Source organism: Netta rufina (assembly GCF_964035555.1).
Source record: "Netta rufina genome assembly, chromosome: 6".
Classification (NCBI taxonomy): Eukaryota; Metazoa; Chordata; class Aves; order Anseriformes; family Anatidae; genus Netta; species Netta rufina.
Window position 1 is genome coordinate 40,229,066 of NC_140129.1, and position 18,874 is coordinate 40,247,939.

General features: G+C 37.8%; 1 protein-coding gene across 2 annotated transcripts; it reads right to left on the minus strand.

Annotated features, from left to right (window-relative positions):
- Positions 1-22: 22 nt before the first annotated feature.
- Positions 23-18,437, minus strand: WDSUB1 (WD repeat, sterile alpha motif and U-box domain containing 1; the record flags this gene model as incomplete). Of its 2 annotated transcripts, none has more annotated exons than XM_084289140.1 (11): positions 18,330-18,437; positions 15,940-16,362; positions 13,432-13,616; positions 11,054-11,146; positions 10,137-10,230; positions 7,821-7,854; positions 6,843-6,883; positions 6,639-6,745; positions 5,622-5,801; positions 2,971-3,111; positions 23-195 (listed from the first exon to the last, which is right to left on the minus strand). In XM_084289140.1, the coding sequence occupies exons 2-11, from the start codon at positions 16,335-16,337 to the stop codon at positions 23-25; spliced, it is 1,446 nt and encodes a 481-aa protein (XP_084145266.1). In that variant the 5' UTR covers positions 16,338-16,362; positions 18,330-18,437. The 2 variants fall into 2 exon arrangements, with proteins under 2 accessions (XP_084145266.1, XP_084145267.1); XM_084289141.1 differs by lacking the exon at positions 18,330-18,437 and adding an exon at positions 17,842-18,134.
- Positions 18,438-18,874: the final 437 nt, after the last annotated feature.

Consider the following 18,874-nt stretch of genomic DNA (forward strand, 5'->3'; position numbering starts at 1 on the left):
TTTTAATAAATAACTTCAAAACTTAAGTGGTTTCACCATACTTTTGCTGAGTCTCCAGCCAGCGACTGATAGCCATTTTCAGTGTCCTATTTGGCGTAAGCATAAGAGAGTGAAGAGGAAGATTTGTCATGGGACTAGATCGTCTTTTATTACTGATCCAATTTTCCATTGCCTCCTTTTCATAGGAATAGCCATCTGCAAAGAATCGATCATCAAAAGTTTATATTACAGGTGCTTGGGTGCTGTGTTACACCATACATATTTTACATATTTAAGTAAGTGATGGAAGTGAACCAGGATGTCCAAACAGGAAAACTGAGTTGTAGAACAATCATTTGGTTAAGTTTATTAAAGTAACACTTTTTATACAGCCGTACCTAGTTACTTGCAGGAAGTATAGGGTATGGATGGCACAGGACGCATGAAATACAGATAGCTCTCTTTTAGTTAGTGGTACCTGTATACTTATGTTTTGCTACTGTTGTAATTTCAGTTGGCATGGAGCTTTGTCTCACATCTACTATCAGCAGAGGCATGCCAGCAAGGTATTTGTACTCGGTCTCTATAGAGTTGATATTTATTTACTTATTTTACTATAGGCAGTCAGCTTTAAATATTACCTATTAAATCAACTTTTAAAATCCTAGCTGAAAACAACATGATTCTGTAAGTAATTCTAGAATAATAACCATTATTTTGTAGTGATAAGTTATATATACCTGTGAGGTTTTGGTAACTGAAGAAAGCAAGACTTCCCAGCTGAATTATTCCCATCACTAATTACACCTTAAAATATGCTTTAGAAGTGCTTAACAAAGGTAATCACAAGGCTGTCAAAGGAATCATCAGAGCTCTTAGCCAAGTCCCCTGTGCCTGTAGCCTTTCATGTATAAAAAGCAGTGAAACAGTGACATTACTTAAAATAATAATTAAAAACAAATAAATAAGCTGTGCTTTACCAAATTGCATAAATGGCACAATGGTATTAAAATTACTGCACTCCTTTGGATAATAAAACTGTTAGATTTAATCACAATTTAAATATTTCCAATTAGCTGGCTCTAAAGCTATTGAGTAACTTTTTTACAAATGCTTTTCATTTAAGGAACCCTTTCAAGAAGAAAACAACAAAGCTGAAAGTGAGTAGAAACAGTTCAGTCTGAAATTGAAATCAGTTTCTGTCTATGCTTCTGCATAGCAGCAAAATACATTCTGAAAGTATTAGAATTTATTTTCAGCTTACGTGATAGGTGATGTTAAATGAAAGCTCAGTACTATCTAATAACTAACCCAACCAAGGACTGCTGCTGCTGTGCAATGCTCAAGCGGTGAACACCAAGCATTAGCCCTCCACCAGACCTGAGCCCCACAGCCCTGAGCTGGGTCCCCACTTAGCCCTGGGCACCTGTCTGGCTTCAGGCCTTCAGCTTCTTCCTGTCAGTACCTAAACAAGCTGTAACTTACAGCTACGTGCTTACTCCCTTACAGAGTGGGGAGCTTACTCCCAGACACTAGGCTCCACCACAGTCTTTCCTTCCTTGTTACTGAATATGAACCACTTACCATGGAAAAATCTTATTTAGGCTGGTCAATTTGGTAAAGCACTATGCAGGCTGGAATTCTGCCTTTTATTTTCCTTTAAATTTTACATCGAGCAGAAGCATAAAAGAAGTGTTACTTAACTCTTAGCTTACTGAACTAAATAAAACTCCTAACTCACTGCACTTACTTTCTAATCTCAGAAATGGCTAAATTCCTCTAATTAATTTGAATCTGCAAATGTGCCCACATCTCTAAAGTCATCTGTACTAGAAAAACTTCAGTTCGATAATGTAGGACCATGAAGCAGCTAGTGCATACAGACATTTCTAACACCAAATCCTATACTTTCCTTCACCTGCCATCTTGCCACAAAGTGTCATTGTTCCTGCTGCAAACTGGAACACTTCTGGAATTCCTCATTTTTTGACTGCCATAAAAGAGCAGTGTGAGGAACCCCCAGTACATGCCTGCTCTGTGTTCTAAAATGCACAGGAATACCACTTTTCAGGACAGCAGTGTAATACACAAATACTGAATAGCAGCAAGGTAATATTTATTAGTAACGTATTATAATGGATTACATACACTGTGAACATTTTATTTTGAAAGGGCGGGGATTTCTCTTAAAAATGCCTATTTGATTTTGTAATAAACCTACGAATAGTCACTGGCAGTGTTTTTCAGCTAGACTATCCTACTCTAAAATGATATAGCCTTATTTCAAAATGACAGAAGACTATCCTCCTACTGCTACTGCTTTGAGGCTCAAGTCCTAGTAAAAGCAATGCTTCTCACTCTAGTAATCAACAAACATTTTCGTGTTCTGAATGATTAGACTCTGACAAGTCTGGCCTGGTATCTCAAAGCTATGAAATTACTGTTTACAGATCATCAAAAATGTAATGATCTTTTAATGATACTCCTCTCCTTCACCCCAGGATTAGAACTACAAAACATTAGCTTTCCATAACTACATCACATGCTGCTTCTTGCAACTCTCACTCCAGAATCTTGTCACACCTAAACGAACCTCATTCTGTACAAACTTCTAAGTGCTATATACATGGTGTGCTAAGTTAGTAATGAGACAATTTGTTGTTGTTGTTTTTCCCCCCCATATGCACAATTGTGCATTTACCAAGATGACTCTGTAATTTGGCTTTTAACTACAAACTTGCAGAGGCACAAAAAGAAAGGACCATTAAAAAAAAATGTATACTGCTTCATCAGTAAAGTTGATACTACGGGAACTGCACAACACATTTTTTTCCTCCGTATTAGCGATGCAATTTTACCATTTACAACAGTCCTATTTTTGTTGCAATAGGTACTTAGACCAGTTTATCTTTCTACAACTGATCAGATAGGCCTATTTTTTTGTGTTCCCACATCCCTATTCATTTTGTTCAATATTTGTCAAAGACATACCTGCTGCAATGACAGGTTCCTTCATAAGCTCCCGAGTTATAGGACATAAGAACTCATCAGGGATAGCAACAGAAACAGAGACCATTTTCATCCTCAGTTCTTCAATTTTCTGAAGGATTTTACTGCGCAGGCCTAGAGACTCTGAAAAGTTGTATGTACATGAAGTGAAAACACTGCAATGTCAGGCAAAGAGGTCAGTTCTTGCACTTGGCGGCTGTTGTGCCACAGGAGACACAGCTCCTCCCCACCTCCCCATATGGGAAAGTCCGCAGACACCCAGGCACCCTACAACCAGCTTAACAGCAGCCTGCTGCTGGCCTGCAACAATTCTGTGGAGCAATGAAAACAAATGGTAGAACAAATGCAAATGCAACACTGCTGCAAAGCCACAGTTACCTGGCAGAACAGTATCTTCGCTGGTGCATAGTAGGATCACATATTCACCTTTATTGTAAGTGATAGCCATAAGTGCTGATTTATGAAATGAAAGCATGCAGCACCAAGAATAAAACCAAGTATCAGCTGTAGGTGTTCCGTTCGTTATTTTCATAAACAGTTTAATTGTGTGTCTCCGAAATTACTCTTCTGACAACCCCTTTGTTCCCAGATATTCTGTCAGTCTCCTAGCTAAGCTTATTTCTGCTGCATGACAAGTATCGTACCCATTCACTGCTAAGCTGTCTTTCACCCACTGTACCATGCCAGAATGTGTTTACTTTCCAAAGGTACCAGATAAAAAACATCAACAAAACACCTTGCCTGAAGAAGAGCCCTGAAAAAGATTTGTAAAAAAAAAAATAATACTAATAATCTTAAAATAACTTTTAATGTTACTTTTAGAAAAAAATCTTTTAGAATATCAACACGGCTTTAAAAGCTTATAACATTTAAACTGATATAAATATTGTTTTAAATTTAACACAAGTCATATAATGGAAAGATCCAAAATAAAAGTAGCCAGCACAGTGTAAAGAATGAATTGGAAGCCACAAATGACAGTCATCTCTCTGAATGTGCTGCACGTCTACCTGATGTGCGACAAAACAACACTGTTGGTAAAGTGACTATGTTTGCAGGGATTAAAAAAATAATTACAGATTAAAAAAATGAATACAATTAACATTACAGGAACTGATTGCATTTTTCCTGAGTTCACAAGACTGGTATGCTCTTGCAGTCAAGCTAAATGTAAGGACATACAATTTCAGAACAACTATGATCTATAGGATTTTCTTCAGCCTTCAGTTTAGCTTTTGTCATAAAAAGTCATTTACATCACTCCATTTCAATACCCTAAACCTGCTGTACAACATTGTTGTCCTACGTCTTACAAAGGGACAACTGAAGAATGCCTGAGCTTGTTTGTTGAGATTTTTTTTAAATTACATTGCAGCTTTTTCCGTCTCTCTCTAATCTAAAAATACAACTAAAAGCACAATTACAGTTGTGCTGTGCTGCCTTGTTTTCTTTCAGACTGGTTAGTTCAAAGGCACTCATTTGTGAATGAGCAGACAGAACAAAGACACATCAGTGTCTCTAGTCAGCATCATCTTATTAGCCTCAGCTGGTGATTGGTGCCACAGAATTTTAAGCTACTCCAATGTTAAGGAACACATATACAGAAAGGTAGAGCTACATGTCTCTCATGGGTGGCGATTCATGACAGATTTCCAGAATCTATGTTGATTTCTCTAATTTAACAAGGCTAGTTGCACAGAAATACTATGATCAGATACATACCAACACCACGCACATGCACACACAAAACAATTAATAAAAGAGGGGAGCAGTCTGCCTATAAGGAAGAATGCTAACTTCTAAAAATAAAAATGTATTTTTAAAAATGTTTCTTGACTCATTCAGCCTTTTGCTATACTTGATTTCACTTTGGCAAACATGCCAACAGCAAATTTACACCTAAATCTAGCTATAGTGAATAGAGAACTTACATTTTGAAAGTTCCCGTGTAGTTCACCACACTGAAGTTTCTTATTTCTGAATATGGCACTTCCCTGTGATTCCTTCTAAGATTTAACTACAGTTTTGCAATAGTGACATCACAACATATTAAATAGAAGGATGCCTGATGAATTATAAAGTGTCTGAGCTTGGAAAGCTTTGCTCAATCCTTACTAAATGTGAACATCTAATGCTTTATCTCCATACTAAGTAAAAACTAAACATACCTTGTACTTTTCTATTATACTAACTGTACTGTGAAGAATTTCACTGTTAAAATCGAGGTAGTTGACCGCACAGTATTATAAACAGAGCACTTTTACCGACTGACCGTAAAAATTATGGAGAACCCTATTTACTAAAGTCAGAAGCATTAAGTGTGTACAAAACCTGAAATTACTTTCCTACAACTTGATATAGAGTCTAAAAATTAGAGACAAACGCAGGTAAGACCACTTAACATGGCATTGTTGGTGGATGTGCTTTTTTTTTTCTCTAGGAATAAGCAAACACAAAGAAAGAGTACTTTGAATAATGTGACATTTGGTTTGTTTTTGATTATCTACGGTAATAAAAAAAAAAAAGCATTTCAGGGAAAACATACCCATGCATGGAACATGTAACTCGCTTTCACTCCATCATTTCATACATACTCACAAGATTACAAACTACTTGAATTTCCACATTCTTACCAATTTTTAATTCATTAGTCAGACTTTCCTTTGTAAGATGCAGGAGTTCTTTGCCATCAATGTTATTCCGTTTGAAAAGCCCAACAAGGTCTGTTAAGCCCTGTGCACAAAGCCAGGCTGAAACATCATCCTCTGACCAGTTCTGAACAGCCACCTCAGATTCATTTTCTACAGTATTTCCTTTGTAAAGGAAAGATAAAAGACAGTAAACAAAACACAACAACAACTAAAAAAACAGTGCTAGGAACTACGGCAGTCATGAACATTTTCCAAGTGCTCTCATTACTGAACATTCTCCAGCACTTGACAGAAGAGATGCTCAATAGACATTCTTTCAATGGGGGACAATCACTTGGTTTTATCTTCTTTGATTGACTTTCAAAGTTTAGAGGAGTGTGAACTCACATGTGCTTACATTTGTCGAAGTTGAACTAAAAATATTGAAAAGCATCAGCAAACACAGAAACCAAGTCTCATACCTCCTTATAGAAGCAGACCAAACCCCAGACAATTGTGTATTGAACAGAAATCTATGTATCTTTGCCCCGCATACTTCAGGTGCTCATCTATTTTGTAACATTAGTTAGTTATTGTGTTTTTTTTCATCTGTAACAACTGGCAAGCTGTACCTGTTGACAAGTATGCTTGCAATTAGCATATTTCCTCTTTAACTCACTGTCAATTATACTTGCCCAAAAAGTCTTTCAGTCTCTGTGAATAACACCCTTGTCTTAAATACTGTCATTTGAGAGAGTAAGAAATTGATAGTATCAGAAAAGATGAAGATAATATACTTCTAACAGATGAGAGGGAGAGAATATACCTTGTATATTAATAAGATCAATTCAGAGAAAAAATAGTGTGCCACATACTTCTGAGGTTACACACTAACTGCACGTAAGCAAAAGTGGGATCTTTGCATCTTCAGGAGATGCTCAACAATACTTTTCTTTAAGTTTAAAGAACAAATTAAAGATACGCCAAATCTAACAAATTAAAGATACTCCAAATACTAACCTGCACAGGGTTGCTTACTGTCAAATTGCCATATGTTCACAGTTTTATCCATTGAACCTGTGGCAAGTAAGGCAGTACATGGTGCAAAAACACAAGTTGTAACATATCTACAAATAAAAAACAAATGTGTGAAAATTAACATAAAATGATTTAATTTATTTTATTTATTAATAGTAAAACAGAATAATCATACTGAATTCATACCTGGTATGCTGAGACAAAGTATGAAGTATATTTCCAGTATTCTGAAAAAAAAAAAAAAAAAAAAAGAATATCTGTGATTTAAAATCTTGAAGATCAAAAAAAACACAACTCACTCATTTGTATATCTACTTTCAAATATTCCCAAAAGAAATATTATTCTTGTAATATGACACAAGTTACCTTCAGAGAAATTATACAACCTTGCCAAAGCTGATTGGCAGCAAAGTCAGATAAGTAACTTGACTTTCCTGACTGAAGTCCCCTGTTCAATTCCCTGGAAAAAGGCCACCCTTCAAAAACCCTAATTGAAAAATTACATCAATGGAACAGAAAATGCAGAGCAGGCTGATGAAGCTTAAAGTTTGTTCATCCTTCATTCTCAGCAAAATTATTATTTTCAATATAATAAAGTACTAAACATAAATACCACTTACAGGTGAACTTCAAAGGATGTAATAACAGCATTACACAAAATACCTGAAGAGTGCATTTTTAAGAAAGGACATTAGTATTTAATGTATTTTTTCTTGAATTCCTTATCATGCTTCTGTTTTACGTGGGCTTTATATATAAATAATTAAAGGATTATAGTGATCACTATTCCTGATTTTAGGTCAAAAGGTACCATCATTCTTGGTTTGGATGAAATTTGAGACTAATGAACCCCCTTCTGCCTCAACATGAAGAACAAAAAGCATGGAGTCCACTGAATAATATTGTCACTGTAGAGAAATAAAATAATAAAACCCTCAAAGAGATATAAATAAATAATGAGAGAGAATGATCGATTCTCAAGATCTTCAAACTTACTTTTCTCAAAAACAAGCAAAAAAAAAACAAACAACATAACAGACTAAATATTTTGGGTTTATATAATTCCTATTCTTTAATATTCTTTATCTTGGTAAGTCATTGGAGAAACAGTGCTGATATTTCATCAACACACCAAAGAATGATCTTGCACTATGCTATACTTACAGTTTCATATATTATGACACACTTGTCCACAGACCTTCAAAAAAAAAAACCAAACACATCGACATTACAGTGGTGCAGAGTCATAAAGAAACGAACTGCCTAATTAAGAAGGAAAAAAAAAAAAAATAAAATAAAAAACCTTTTCCACAAGTAAAATAAGAACAGAGCTCTTAACAGAAATTTACGGAAAGCTAAGCTACTTAAACCCTTTTCACCCATGTCCAGCTTAAGACAATGACACTGGTTAGCTACACCTACAGCATGATATAAAAACTAATACATACAACATAAAATTTCGCACTTCCATAAGAATTTCTGGTGCAGAGGGCTTGTACAAGGTTTATGTGAACTGGCCAACAATACTGGCTCTACAAACAAAATTATGTTTATATGTAAGATACAAATAGGCCTTTGCAAGAAGTATCTGTAATGCAGACATTCCTCTGCATCATGCACAGAATCTGGCTAACCATTACATACTCTCAGCACTTCTATTTAATTTTGAAACCTTTTCATTTCCAAATCAAACTAGAGGAAATACTGCAGTGTGATCCGTAAAATATAGTTACGCAATGCAATCAATCATAAAATATTTAATGAAATACAAATTGCATAGCTATTTGCCATGACAGCAGTATTTACTTAAAGGCTGAATGGGGTAGATATTTCAGTTATGACAATGTAATCTACATGTAAAACAATAATCCACATATCTAATGGAAAATAAAATAACTTAAGGCCATAAACATTCAGAATGATCTTCAAATACTGAAAAAGACTCTATATTCTTTTTACGGCAGCAAAATGTCAAAGAAAGCTATTGTCTTCTGTGTTTTGCATAGTTTTCTGTTTATTTGCTGTTGTGGTCCTTTCTTTTTCCTTCACAAGACATCAGCTTCTATGTTTCAGTTTAAAATATCTTCATAAAATAAAGATGATTAAAATCTAGAGAAGAATCCTTTGATTTGTTAGATTAAGTTGCCAGTGGGACAGTTTAGAAGTGATCAAGCACTTTTCTTCATAGAGTGCAGAATAAAAGCATGTGGTCATTCATATTCATAGAACCATAAATGATGATATCTACCTCATTTAAAATTCCTTCTTTCAACAGCTTGATCCCTGAGGAAAACCACTAGCAACCAGCTGCCAGTTTCACTTTGCACTGCTCATCATCACAACTGTTTCAGCCTGACAGTCCAGTAACTTTTCCATTCATCCTACCATCCGCTTACCTGACCTACACTTCCACAGTCTGGATGTAAGACTTTGATGGGAGACCACGCCGAAGGGCTTGATAAAGCCAAGGCGTACAGCACAGCTGCTCTCTCCTTGGCCATGCAGCCGGTCACCTCATCGCAGACGGTGGTCAGATCAGTCAGGATCAGTTTGCCCTCGATCAGCTCCCGCTGCTTTTCCCAAGCATTTACACCTAGAAGCAGCTTCCAAGCCACTGCCAGGATTTGCTCCACAACCTCCCCGAAGACTGGAGTTAGGCTGACTGGCTTGTAGCTCTCTGGGTCCTCTGCCTTGTCCTCCTTAGAGGTGAGCATGACATTTTAATTTTTTAACTCATCAGGAATTTTCCCCTCACCTCCACCACCCTGGGTCTTTCAAACACAATAGCAACTGACCATGCAATGAGATTGGCAATTCCCTTATCACCCTCTAACAAAGACTAATAATCATATTAGTCTGTAGCTGATGATTCATGATTAATCTGGGTCTTAACCATTATTCTGTACAGGGCTGGCAGCAAAAAAACAGGTCTACAAATATCTTGATCATGCACTTTTTAGGGAAAAAGGCCTATGCTGCCATACTATGAATATGGATCGATTAATACCTTTTTAACAATGGCTAATTTGAATCAAATCTGTCAAAGACAAAAATTTCAAGGTATTTAAGTTTGCAAAAATTTCCCAAAAAATTTGAGTGAGAAGGAAAAGAAAAACCGTAAATGGTGTCCCAAAGACATGGTAAGGTTGCAGTGTAAATTCGTATTTTTTAATAGATGTTAGAGTATCCACATACAAGAAAAGCCACGTAAACACAGAAAAAATGAATTTCATTATAATACTCAGAGAACAGAGCTTACAACATCTTATATTTCAAACTCAATCACCCACAAGATGCAAACCAATTGGAAATACACCTCATTAGTTCTGGAGGTCAAAGAACGATGCCATAAGTACTGGAAATATATTTTGGAATCTGCAACATTGCAGATGCAACATTTTGAACTTTGTTTTACAATATTTAAGTGTTGACTGGACAGCCACCTACATGCCATTTCAACAAGCACAAGATACTGCTTACCCTGAAACTAACATCTGTCCATCATAAGAAAACGCACAAGCCAGAACTGGGGCAGAATGTCCACTCAATGTACATTTGTATCTTAATTCAACACCTGAAAATACAAGAAGTAAATTATTACATATGGACATATATGACAAGGCATTAAAACAACATACTTTTAGGAGTGTAAAGTTGCCTCAAAAGATCTGACTCTGTGACATACTGCCTACAGAGAAGGGGATAAAGAATCACACGGAGAACTTAAGTTTATCCTCTCTGACCTCTTCACTCTGTAGTTTTACGATGTGTAACAGTATTTTAGATAATTGTGTATCCGTACATACAACATTCATCCTTACTGACTTCTATATAAAAGATATGACAAGAAATTCCCACTGGAGATAGTTTTGCCCATATGCTTGGTCTCTATGTAAGTCATACATTTGCATTGCAGTTTCAGAAGAGCCAACACCATTTTCATTCCTTCAGTTCTTGCTCAAAACACCAAGATGTACTGAAAAATGAAATGAAACCTTTCTGTGGCCTGGCAGATTAAGAGGTTTCAAACTCCCAACCTGCCTGGTGGTCACAGTAGAAATTATACTGGTTACCAAAGGTGACAATACCAACTAAAACCGAACATTTATCAAGATGTTAAGGTTGAGAGGATTGGAGGTTTTTTTTTTTAACCTTTACTTTTACAATTATTGCTAGATTACTAAATAAAAAGCTATAGGGCCCAATCTCATAAACCACAGCATTCATTAGCTGCTTTCCAGCAAAACAAACCAAAAGAATACTTTCAATGTGTGGTTAGTTTGGCTGTGAATCCATGGTAGCAGTATAAATTTGATCTTACGTGCAAATTGTCACTAAAGAGTTAAGACATTTGATTATGAAAAAAAAAAAAAAAAAAAAAAAAGTCCAATACAAACCTAAGGAGTCTGCAAACAAAATAAGCCAGACTTTGACCTTATTATCTTGACCACAAGAAGCCATCTGGAAGCATCTGGATCCATGTTCACCATCTGATAAAATTCAGATATGTTAATGGGAATCAGAAGCAACAAAAATTGAAGTGTATCAGTAAATTACACCAGCATTCATACACAATTTGGTAGATCTCCTTAATCTCAGTACTACTTTAAAAAGTGTTGATAAAAATAAATGCAGAGGTTCTAAAAACATTTGCAAGTAAGAAACAGGTATCACTGCTACACTGTTTCCTGAACAGGTAGATAAAACCCAGAACTGCACTACTGTCCTATTTCACATGTTCTGGAATGTGTGTGTTTTTGGTTCCTCTGTCTGCTGTTTCATTTTTTATAAACTGTTTCATGACTGCAATCTAGCTAACCACTCTTGAGAAATACTTGCATTAGTTTGATGACGAGATGAAATACAACAGTACCGATAGTTTCATAGCTTTCCCCTCTCTATTCAATGGATATGAACATTTCTGAATTATCATCAAGTTCCATTCTAAAGGTGTTGTTTCTGTCTGTTAACGTTTTTTTTCTTTTATTCTTAGCCCAATTCTTTCTGCTTTTCTACTCCAGTGAGCTGGCATACCAGCCTGACACAAATCATCACAACATTCCTTCAACAGTGTTACCTCTGCCAGTAGCAGTCTTAAAACTCCTACGAGAATCACCAGGTTTAACGCTGAAAATCAGAAAACTCTAACAGATGCTAACATAATAATGTAAGTATAAGTACCTTAAATAAGTGCTCATCTTTCCAGCTTTGTAGTTACTGCAAATGTCAAAATTGTTACAGTCAAGCATCTAACAAAATTACCCCTGAGATTTCATCTCTGTTTTCCACCACATAAAGTGTAGTTTCAGTTTCATCTGGTTATCAGAAGAAAATTCTCTTATACATGCTTGCAGTTCACAGGAATGATCAGAGCTACTTCAGCTGTGGCAAATCTTAGGGCTGGCTTCAAATCTGTCAAACATCAAAATGCCTCATTTCTGCTAGGATTTTACAGTGCAAGAGCTTGTTCATACTGAGATGCATAGCATGCCTTAGCTATCATACTGTAAAAGCACATTTCTTGGTAAAATGGACACAATGAGAATTCTGTCACAATGCACAGAGTTGGACACATTTTACACATTGCCAAGTTGTTAGTAGGGTATTACAGTGGTGTACATGCAGAGTTCTTTGAATAACTTAGAAGAGGAATACACTGTCTTCCACTAAGGTACACTAAAAAATTTTAGCAAGATCTTTTTTTTTTTTTTTTTTTTCAACCCAGAATCATTAGGCAATTTCATTGAAGTTTGCTCATTCAGGAGGAGGGCAGCACTGATGCTCTGGATACAGACACTCTGGCTCCAATTTTGCTCCAAATTAAGCATGTAAAGAGAGTCTCAATCTGAAGTCACATTTTATTGTGCTGGATAAGCACTACTTGTATTGTACAATGCATTAAATCTGCCAGTAGTCCCAGAAGTTTCACTCCTTGATGATTAAACAATACAAAAAAAAAAGTTGTTTTTCAACAACATATGGTTTAAATTAAACTAAAAATGATTATGCTTTCTTCTCTATTTCTCTCTATCTTGGTGCATATAGGCTGAAGCATGAAGGGCCAGTGACGTATTTTTTTAAGCCCCCAAAATAATTTCACCAGGAAATGGAGCACTGGAAATTACACTATGATCTGTTTAATTGTTTTCCTTTGTTCTCAGATACAACTCTTAGTCCACAATGAAAGATTTTTGGTAGTGTTTTCACCAGGAAAGATGGAGACATTATTTCAATATTAAATGTTTCTGTCCTGTCTTCTTCCTACTGCTTCTCCTGCCTTCTCCCTGCTATGTACTATTTTGCTATTGCTGTGTTTAGTGCTTAAATATACAGTGTCTGCTCGGTTGTAACTCTCAGAACCTTTGAAAGAGCAGCTCACCTGTACTCTGTAAACAGAAGTCTACCTTTACACAGACCACTTTGTAAGCAAGTAAAGTGATAATTGTTATCAGGCACTCCATCTTCGAACACCTTTGTCAGCCCTGATAGCTAGGCTTCTCTTACAGACGTTGCCCAAACATTTTTCAAAACTCTGATAGCATAATTAGCTAGTGAAAGCTAACATAAGCAAGCTAATCACTTGTTTGTTGACCTAGTAGATTCCTTGTCATCAGCCTCACAACTACTTTTACTTAAGAGTACTTGGAATATTGTGAAACATCAGCTCCTCCCAATGTCATCTGTTATCTCAAGCACTAATAAAAATAAGAACTAGAGAGAAATAGAATCACTCTTTCTTTCCCATGTTCCTCCCCTGAAGAGTCAAGTGACTAACCAGAAATTGGATGTGAAGAAATATCACAGCAGGTAACACCAAGATCATGTGCTTTTTCATTATATAGGCATCTCATTGTATCATCCCAAATGGTTATATCACCCCATGATGATCCAGTGACAAAGCAATTTCCATTTGGAGAAAACGCACAAGTCACCAAAGAACCATCTTTAACACTCCCAGATCTGAAATGCAAGAGTATACGGTATTTGAGTTTAGAAGAAGTAACGCTCTGAAGAACTGATCTCTAAAATGTGAACTGATGCAATACACCAAACTGTTCTAAGCCCTGCATTTTGGAACTTGGTAACAGAGGGCAGAGAAACTATCTCCAGCTGTGCAATGAGATGCACAATAAGGAGAGCTGAAGGAATCAGGGCCTGCTCTTTGACTACAGAAGGAAAAACATGAGATGACACTCCAAGGTAAAATCATTTTAGTTGAGCGATAAAATGAGCTTCAAACTAAAGACAATTATAATGGACTTACCACTTGATAGGCAAAATACACTATTAAAAATCTATGGCAGAATAAATTTTCAAAGTCAATGATAAATACACAACAGTCATAATATGTACTCACATCTGTGAAAACATGGGGGAAACAACTCCCACAATTCCTCTGTTGTTTTTAAAGCCAAAACAGAAAACCTACTAACATTTATGATAAGCTGTAGCTGAGTAGAATACTTTGTGATTTATGATATAGGGTTAATTCAAATCACTCATAGACAAGAGAAGGTAAATTTAAAAATTATGATTTCCATACTTTAACTAAGTCAGCCAAAGTACTTTTAAAAATTGATCATATATTAAAATTCCTAGCAGATACGCAAATGTCTCAGGAAGGAAGCAGGGTCAATCTAACATCCTCTGGGTTATCGGACACTAATGTCAAGCCAATTGAAAGTGTCCCTCTCCTTTTAACAGATACTAGATCAGGCCCAGTGTGCATAACAATCTTTAAGCCTAGGAAAAAAGTCACAGACATAAGCAACAGTCATACAGTAAGAAATCTCAGTCCTATTCACTCTGTCATGGTATTTTGTGGAATACCTACACATTCTCTTTTGCTGATAGAAATTTTATTTAATGTCAGAGGTGTCAAACTTAATGCTACAGAAGACAAGTCCATAAACTTGCCTGAGGTCCTCTCTAACCAGACCTAGGACAACCAAAAAATTATTGACTCCCTTAATTCGATCATTAAGCATACTAGCAAATACACTACTCTGCTTGCCCTTTTCATATATACAATTCTGTTTCCTTAGCCCAGATTTTAAAACTTTCATTCTTCCACACAGAAAAAGCTACAGATGCCACTCTGAAAACTTAACAGTAAGATGAAGAGCACTATACAAATGTGTATGCTTTTATGACTTTCAGGTCAGATATCAGTATTCTAGCTACTGAACAGGAAATGGCAAACACTTTAAGAAACATACATAAACTAATTTGCTTTGAGTTTGTTCACACCCTTCATAAACATGCTTTAACTTGCCATTTTCTTCACAATTTGGAGAGGCAATTACAACTGTCCAGCTAATAAGGACTAACTGGTTATCTTGTAATTACCATCCATATATTTAGTAAAATGACACCATAGTGTGGTAAAAGGCTCTCATTTAGCATCAACACATTCAAATGTTGCAAAAGAAGCAGAGGATCACAGAGTGACATCTGTTGGGTAACTAAAACCCTTGATGTAATTTTTAAGCACACTGATAATTTCTAAGTAATATTGATCTCAGCTTTAAGAGAAAAAGCATGGCAGGTATACCTGCAATTACAAATGTGAATAATCATTCACGGAATTTATCAACTGAATATATATATATGTATATATATGTGTATATATATATATATATATGTATGTATATATATATATATATATATGTGTGTGTGTGTATATATATATATATATATGTGTGTGCGTATATATATATATATATGTGTGTATATATATATATATATGTATATATATATATATATATATATATATACACATATACACACACACACACATCCCCAAAATATATACAATTAAGACTAAGTTGACCACTGTTGGCATGTTAGCACTTTGAAATAAACTTTGAAAAGTAAAAGTGAGGTGAACAGGAAAGCAATGTTCACGTTCTTTTTTGTTCTCTTACAATGTAAATACCAAATCAGAATAATTTAAGCTCAAAACAACAATATAGTTTCTACATTGTTACTAAACATCAACAAAATAATATAACAACAATAAAATAATAACATAATTAATTCAAGCTTCTTGAGTTTGCATTGTTCAACTTAAAAAAAAAAAAACAACACAAACAAAACTTGGCACTTCTATTTATGTTCTTTTGGTCTTCAACATCCTATTCCCTTTTCTTTGTCACATAAATCAGAGGTGTAAAGTCTGCAAGTCTGTGCACATCACACATACTACTAAAAGAATAGCACTTATAATATATTATATTTCTGTCATTGAAATAAAGGTTGTGAAAAGATATTTGGCACTGACCTGTACAGTTTCAGTGACTGCACGTTCCAAAGAACTACACTCCCATCCGCGGCACCTGACACCAGATACGTGGACTCTGGGGAAAATCGGCAGACTCTAACTGGACTGCCACTGGGCTGCCCAAGCACTGCCAGCACCTGACCATCACGAGTGTCCCAAACCATGGTAGTACCATCCGTTGAACATGAAGCTAAAAGGTGTCCCAATGGAGAGAAGCAGCAGCAGTGGACAGCATATGTATGACCTTTCAAAGGTGAGTATGAAAGCTCAGTAAAGTCACTTAAAGAATAAATACGAACTGTTTTGTCCAAGGAACAAGTAGCCAAGAGCGATGGTGAGAAAGCACAGCAGTTGACATCATCACTGTGATCTGCTAAAGTGTGAATTAATGTTGCCATTTTATCTACTTTCAAAGAAAAGAATCTGGAAAAAAAAGTTAAAACAGTTAGCCTCTCCTATTTCATACATCATATATGCTACCTTAAACAAGATACTTTCTCCAGGAAAAAACAGATGTTTTGCAGAGACTAATTTTTCATTTAAGCATTGCTTTTCTCTTTAACTTAAAGCACAGAATATCCACAGCAACAAGATGAGGAGTTTGTGAATCAGTTAGAATTAACATATATGAACTTTTATTTAAGTCAATTTGCAATTTTGAAATAAAACGTGCAAGCTCACATAATAACTATCTAGTCCAGGGGCGCTGGTGATAGAGCTTATTCCAGAACTTTTATTTATGTTAATATGTTAGCTGTTCAAATTTGTTAGCTGTTGCATCTACACGAGACACAACGAAGTAAGCATTTTATGAATTAGGCAATGAATTTTATGAATTAGGCAATGAAGTAGCCTTTTTAGAGGCCAGTCACCAAGCAAAAAATTTATAAACCACTTGCTACAAACAAATATATCTTTCTACATAGGATTGGGACATATATATGATCTTGTGAGCAACATCTCAAATAATTTTCTTCAAACAGGATCTTCTATGAAGCTATTCTATTTGCAATTTCAGTGGCGGGCGTCCTGTCCATCAGGAGCGCATTTTAGTAAACAAATCATAACCTTTTATTTCTTATTACCTGACGCCTCATCACCTCCCCTGTTTCTTAACTGGCTGAGGACTACAGGTTCACAAGGTACTCGACACTCCTCTATACCACATATGTACAATTTTTCTTTTTTTTTTTCAACCCTTTAATTTCTCCTTTCTTATGTCTTGAGAACTTATGATCTTTGTTTTACTATTCTCACACTGCTCATCTTGTTTTTCTCAAGCTTCTACCTTATTTTGGAACATTGAGGCCTTCCACTGTCCACTTACCTACTTAGCGTTTCTCCTTATTATGACTACGCAATGACCTTAGAATACAGAAAAGTAATTTACTGCAAAAACACAACTTTGTTTCTCACAATCTGAATAAAAAATAAATAAATAAATAAAATCCTACCAAGCTAGGACAAAACAGCTGAAAGGTGTCTTTGTATTTGTTTTCAAACAACCCTCCCTGAGTTGTAACTGGATGTGTTGTGGACTATTTCTAAGCCACCCGCATTAACATACTATTTCATGAAAGCAGCAGCAACTTGTCCAATCATACCTCTAAACCTGACTCCGCTAGAGCTGTGTGTGTGAAACAGACTGCTAGAGCTCTAGCTGGGCGCAGGCCACGGATGTGTACTAGGACTGAAACACAAATCATCAAGAATTACATTTGGTCTTTACTTCCAAAGATTGGCATGTATTTTAAACTAACAGCTATGGGAAGCAAGCACGACCAAAGAATAAAAGCTAAACTGAGACAGTCTGTCGACCTGACAGCTACTGATTTGCTGGGAAAGAGCCGCTGCATCTTCTCTTCGATCATATTCCCTATTCTTGCAAAATCAAGCAGTTACCTGTACTAGTACTGTCCAGGTCGCACTTTTTCTTCCCGGACGGATCTGGGTTAGGTGCCTAACCGTGAGATGCAGATTAGACGGAGTACAAGGCAATTTATTTCCTCGTTCGTGCAGTCTCCAAATCTTAGAAAGCACATTTAAGCCCTCCTCGCTCAGCGCTGCTGCACCCCTGCTTCCAGAGGAACCGCTGCAGGTGTTGTTAAGCGGACTAAGCAGCGGCAAATCGTCTCCTCCCGCTAGGAGCAGCTGAGGAGCCTCGCTGCTGCTAGACCTCAGGGCCTCGCCGCAGCACCCCCGCGCAGCAAGGACAGGGCGCAGGAGGTTCCCGCACCGAGGGCGCGTTGCGGCCCGCTGTCCCCGCGCACAGCGCTGCGGAATCGCCTCCCCTGGCAGCCGCCACTTCCTCCGTAGCTCGCGAGCCACCCGCTGTCGCTTACAGACAAAGCTGCGGCGCTTTCGGGCGCTACCGACAGCCCGCGCCTCACCTTGCGCCCTGCGGACGGCTTTCGGAGAGCGCTCGGGGGAGGCCCTCGCTCGGCGGCCCGGCCGCAGGGCCCCGCCTCGCCAGCCGCCGCCGGGCACCGCAGTGCCGCGGGACGGCGGAAACAGGCCGCACGGCCGCGCCCCGCCCCGCCCCGCCCCGCCAGCCCCGGGCGAGCGCCCCCGCGGCAGGAGGGCTCGCCCCGCCCTCCCCGGAGCGCCCACCGCCTCACGGCGGGGCCACTGCGCGCGCGCATCCCGCGCCGCCTGGCTCGCCGCGTCGCAGCCCGGGCTGCCGCACTGGCCGGGGCCGCCGCCGCCGCCCCCGCACTGAAGCGACGTCGGCGCCGGCGTTTGGCCGCTTCTTGTTTTTCCCCCCGCCACTTCGCCGGCAACGCTTCCCCAAACGCCTTCGTTTCCCGGTGCGGTAGCGTGCATCCCCGTAATGCTGCAGTCTCCTTCCTCGTCGGCGAAAGATCGTTGCGGTGCGGCCACGCAGGCGCCCCCGTTGCGAGGCGGCGGGCGGGAGCAGCGCGGTAGGGCCGGCGCG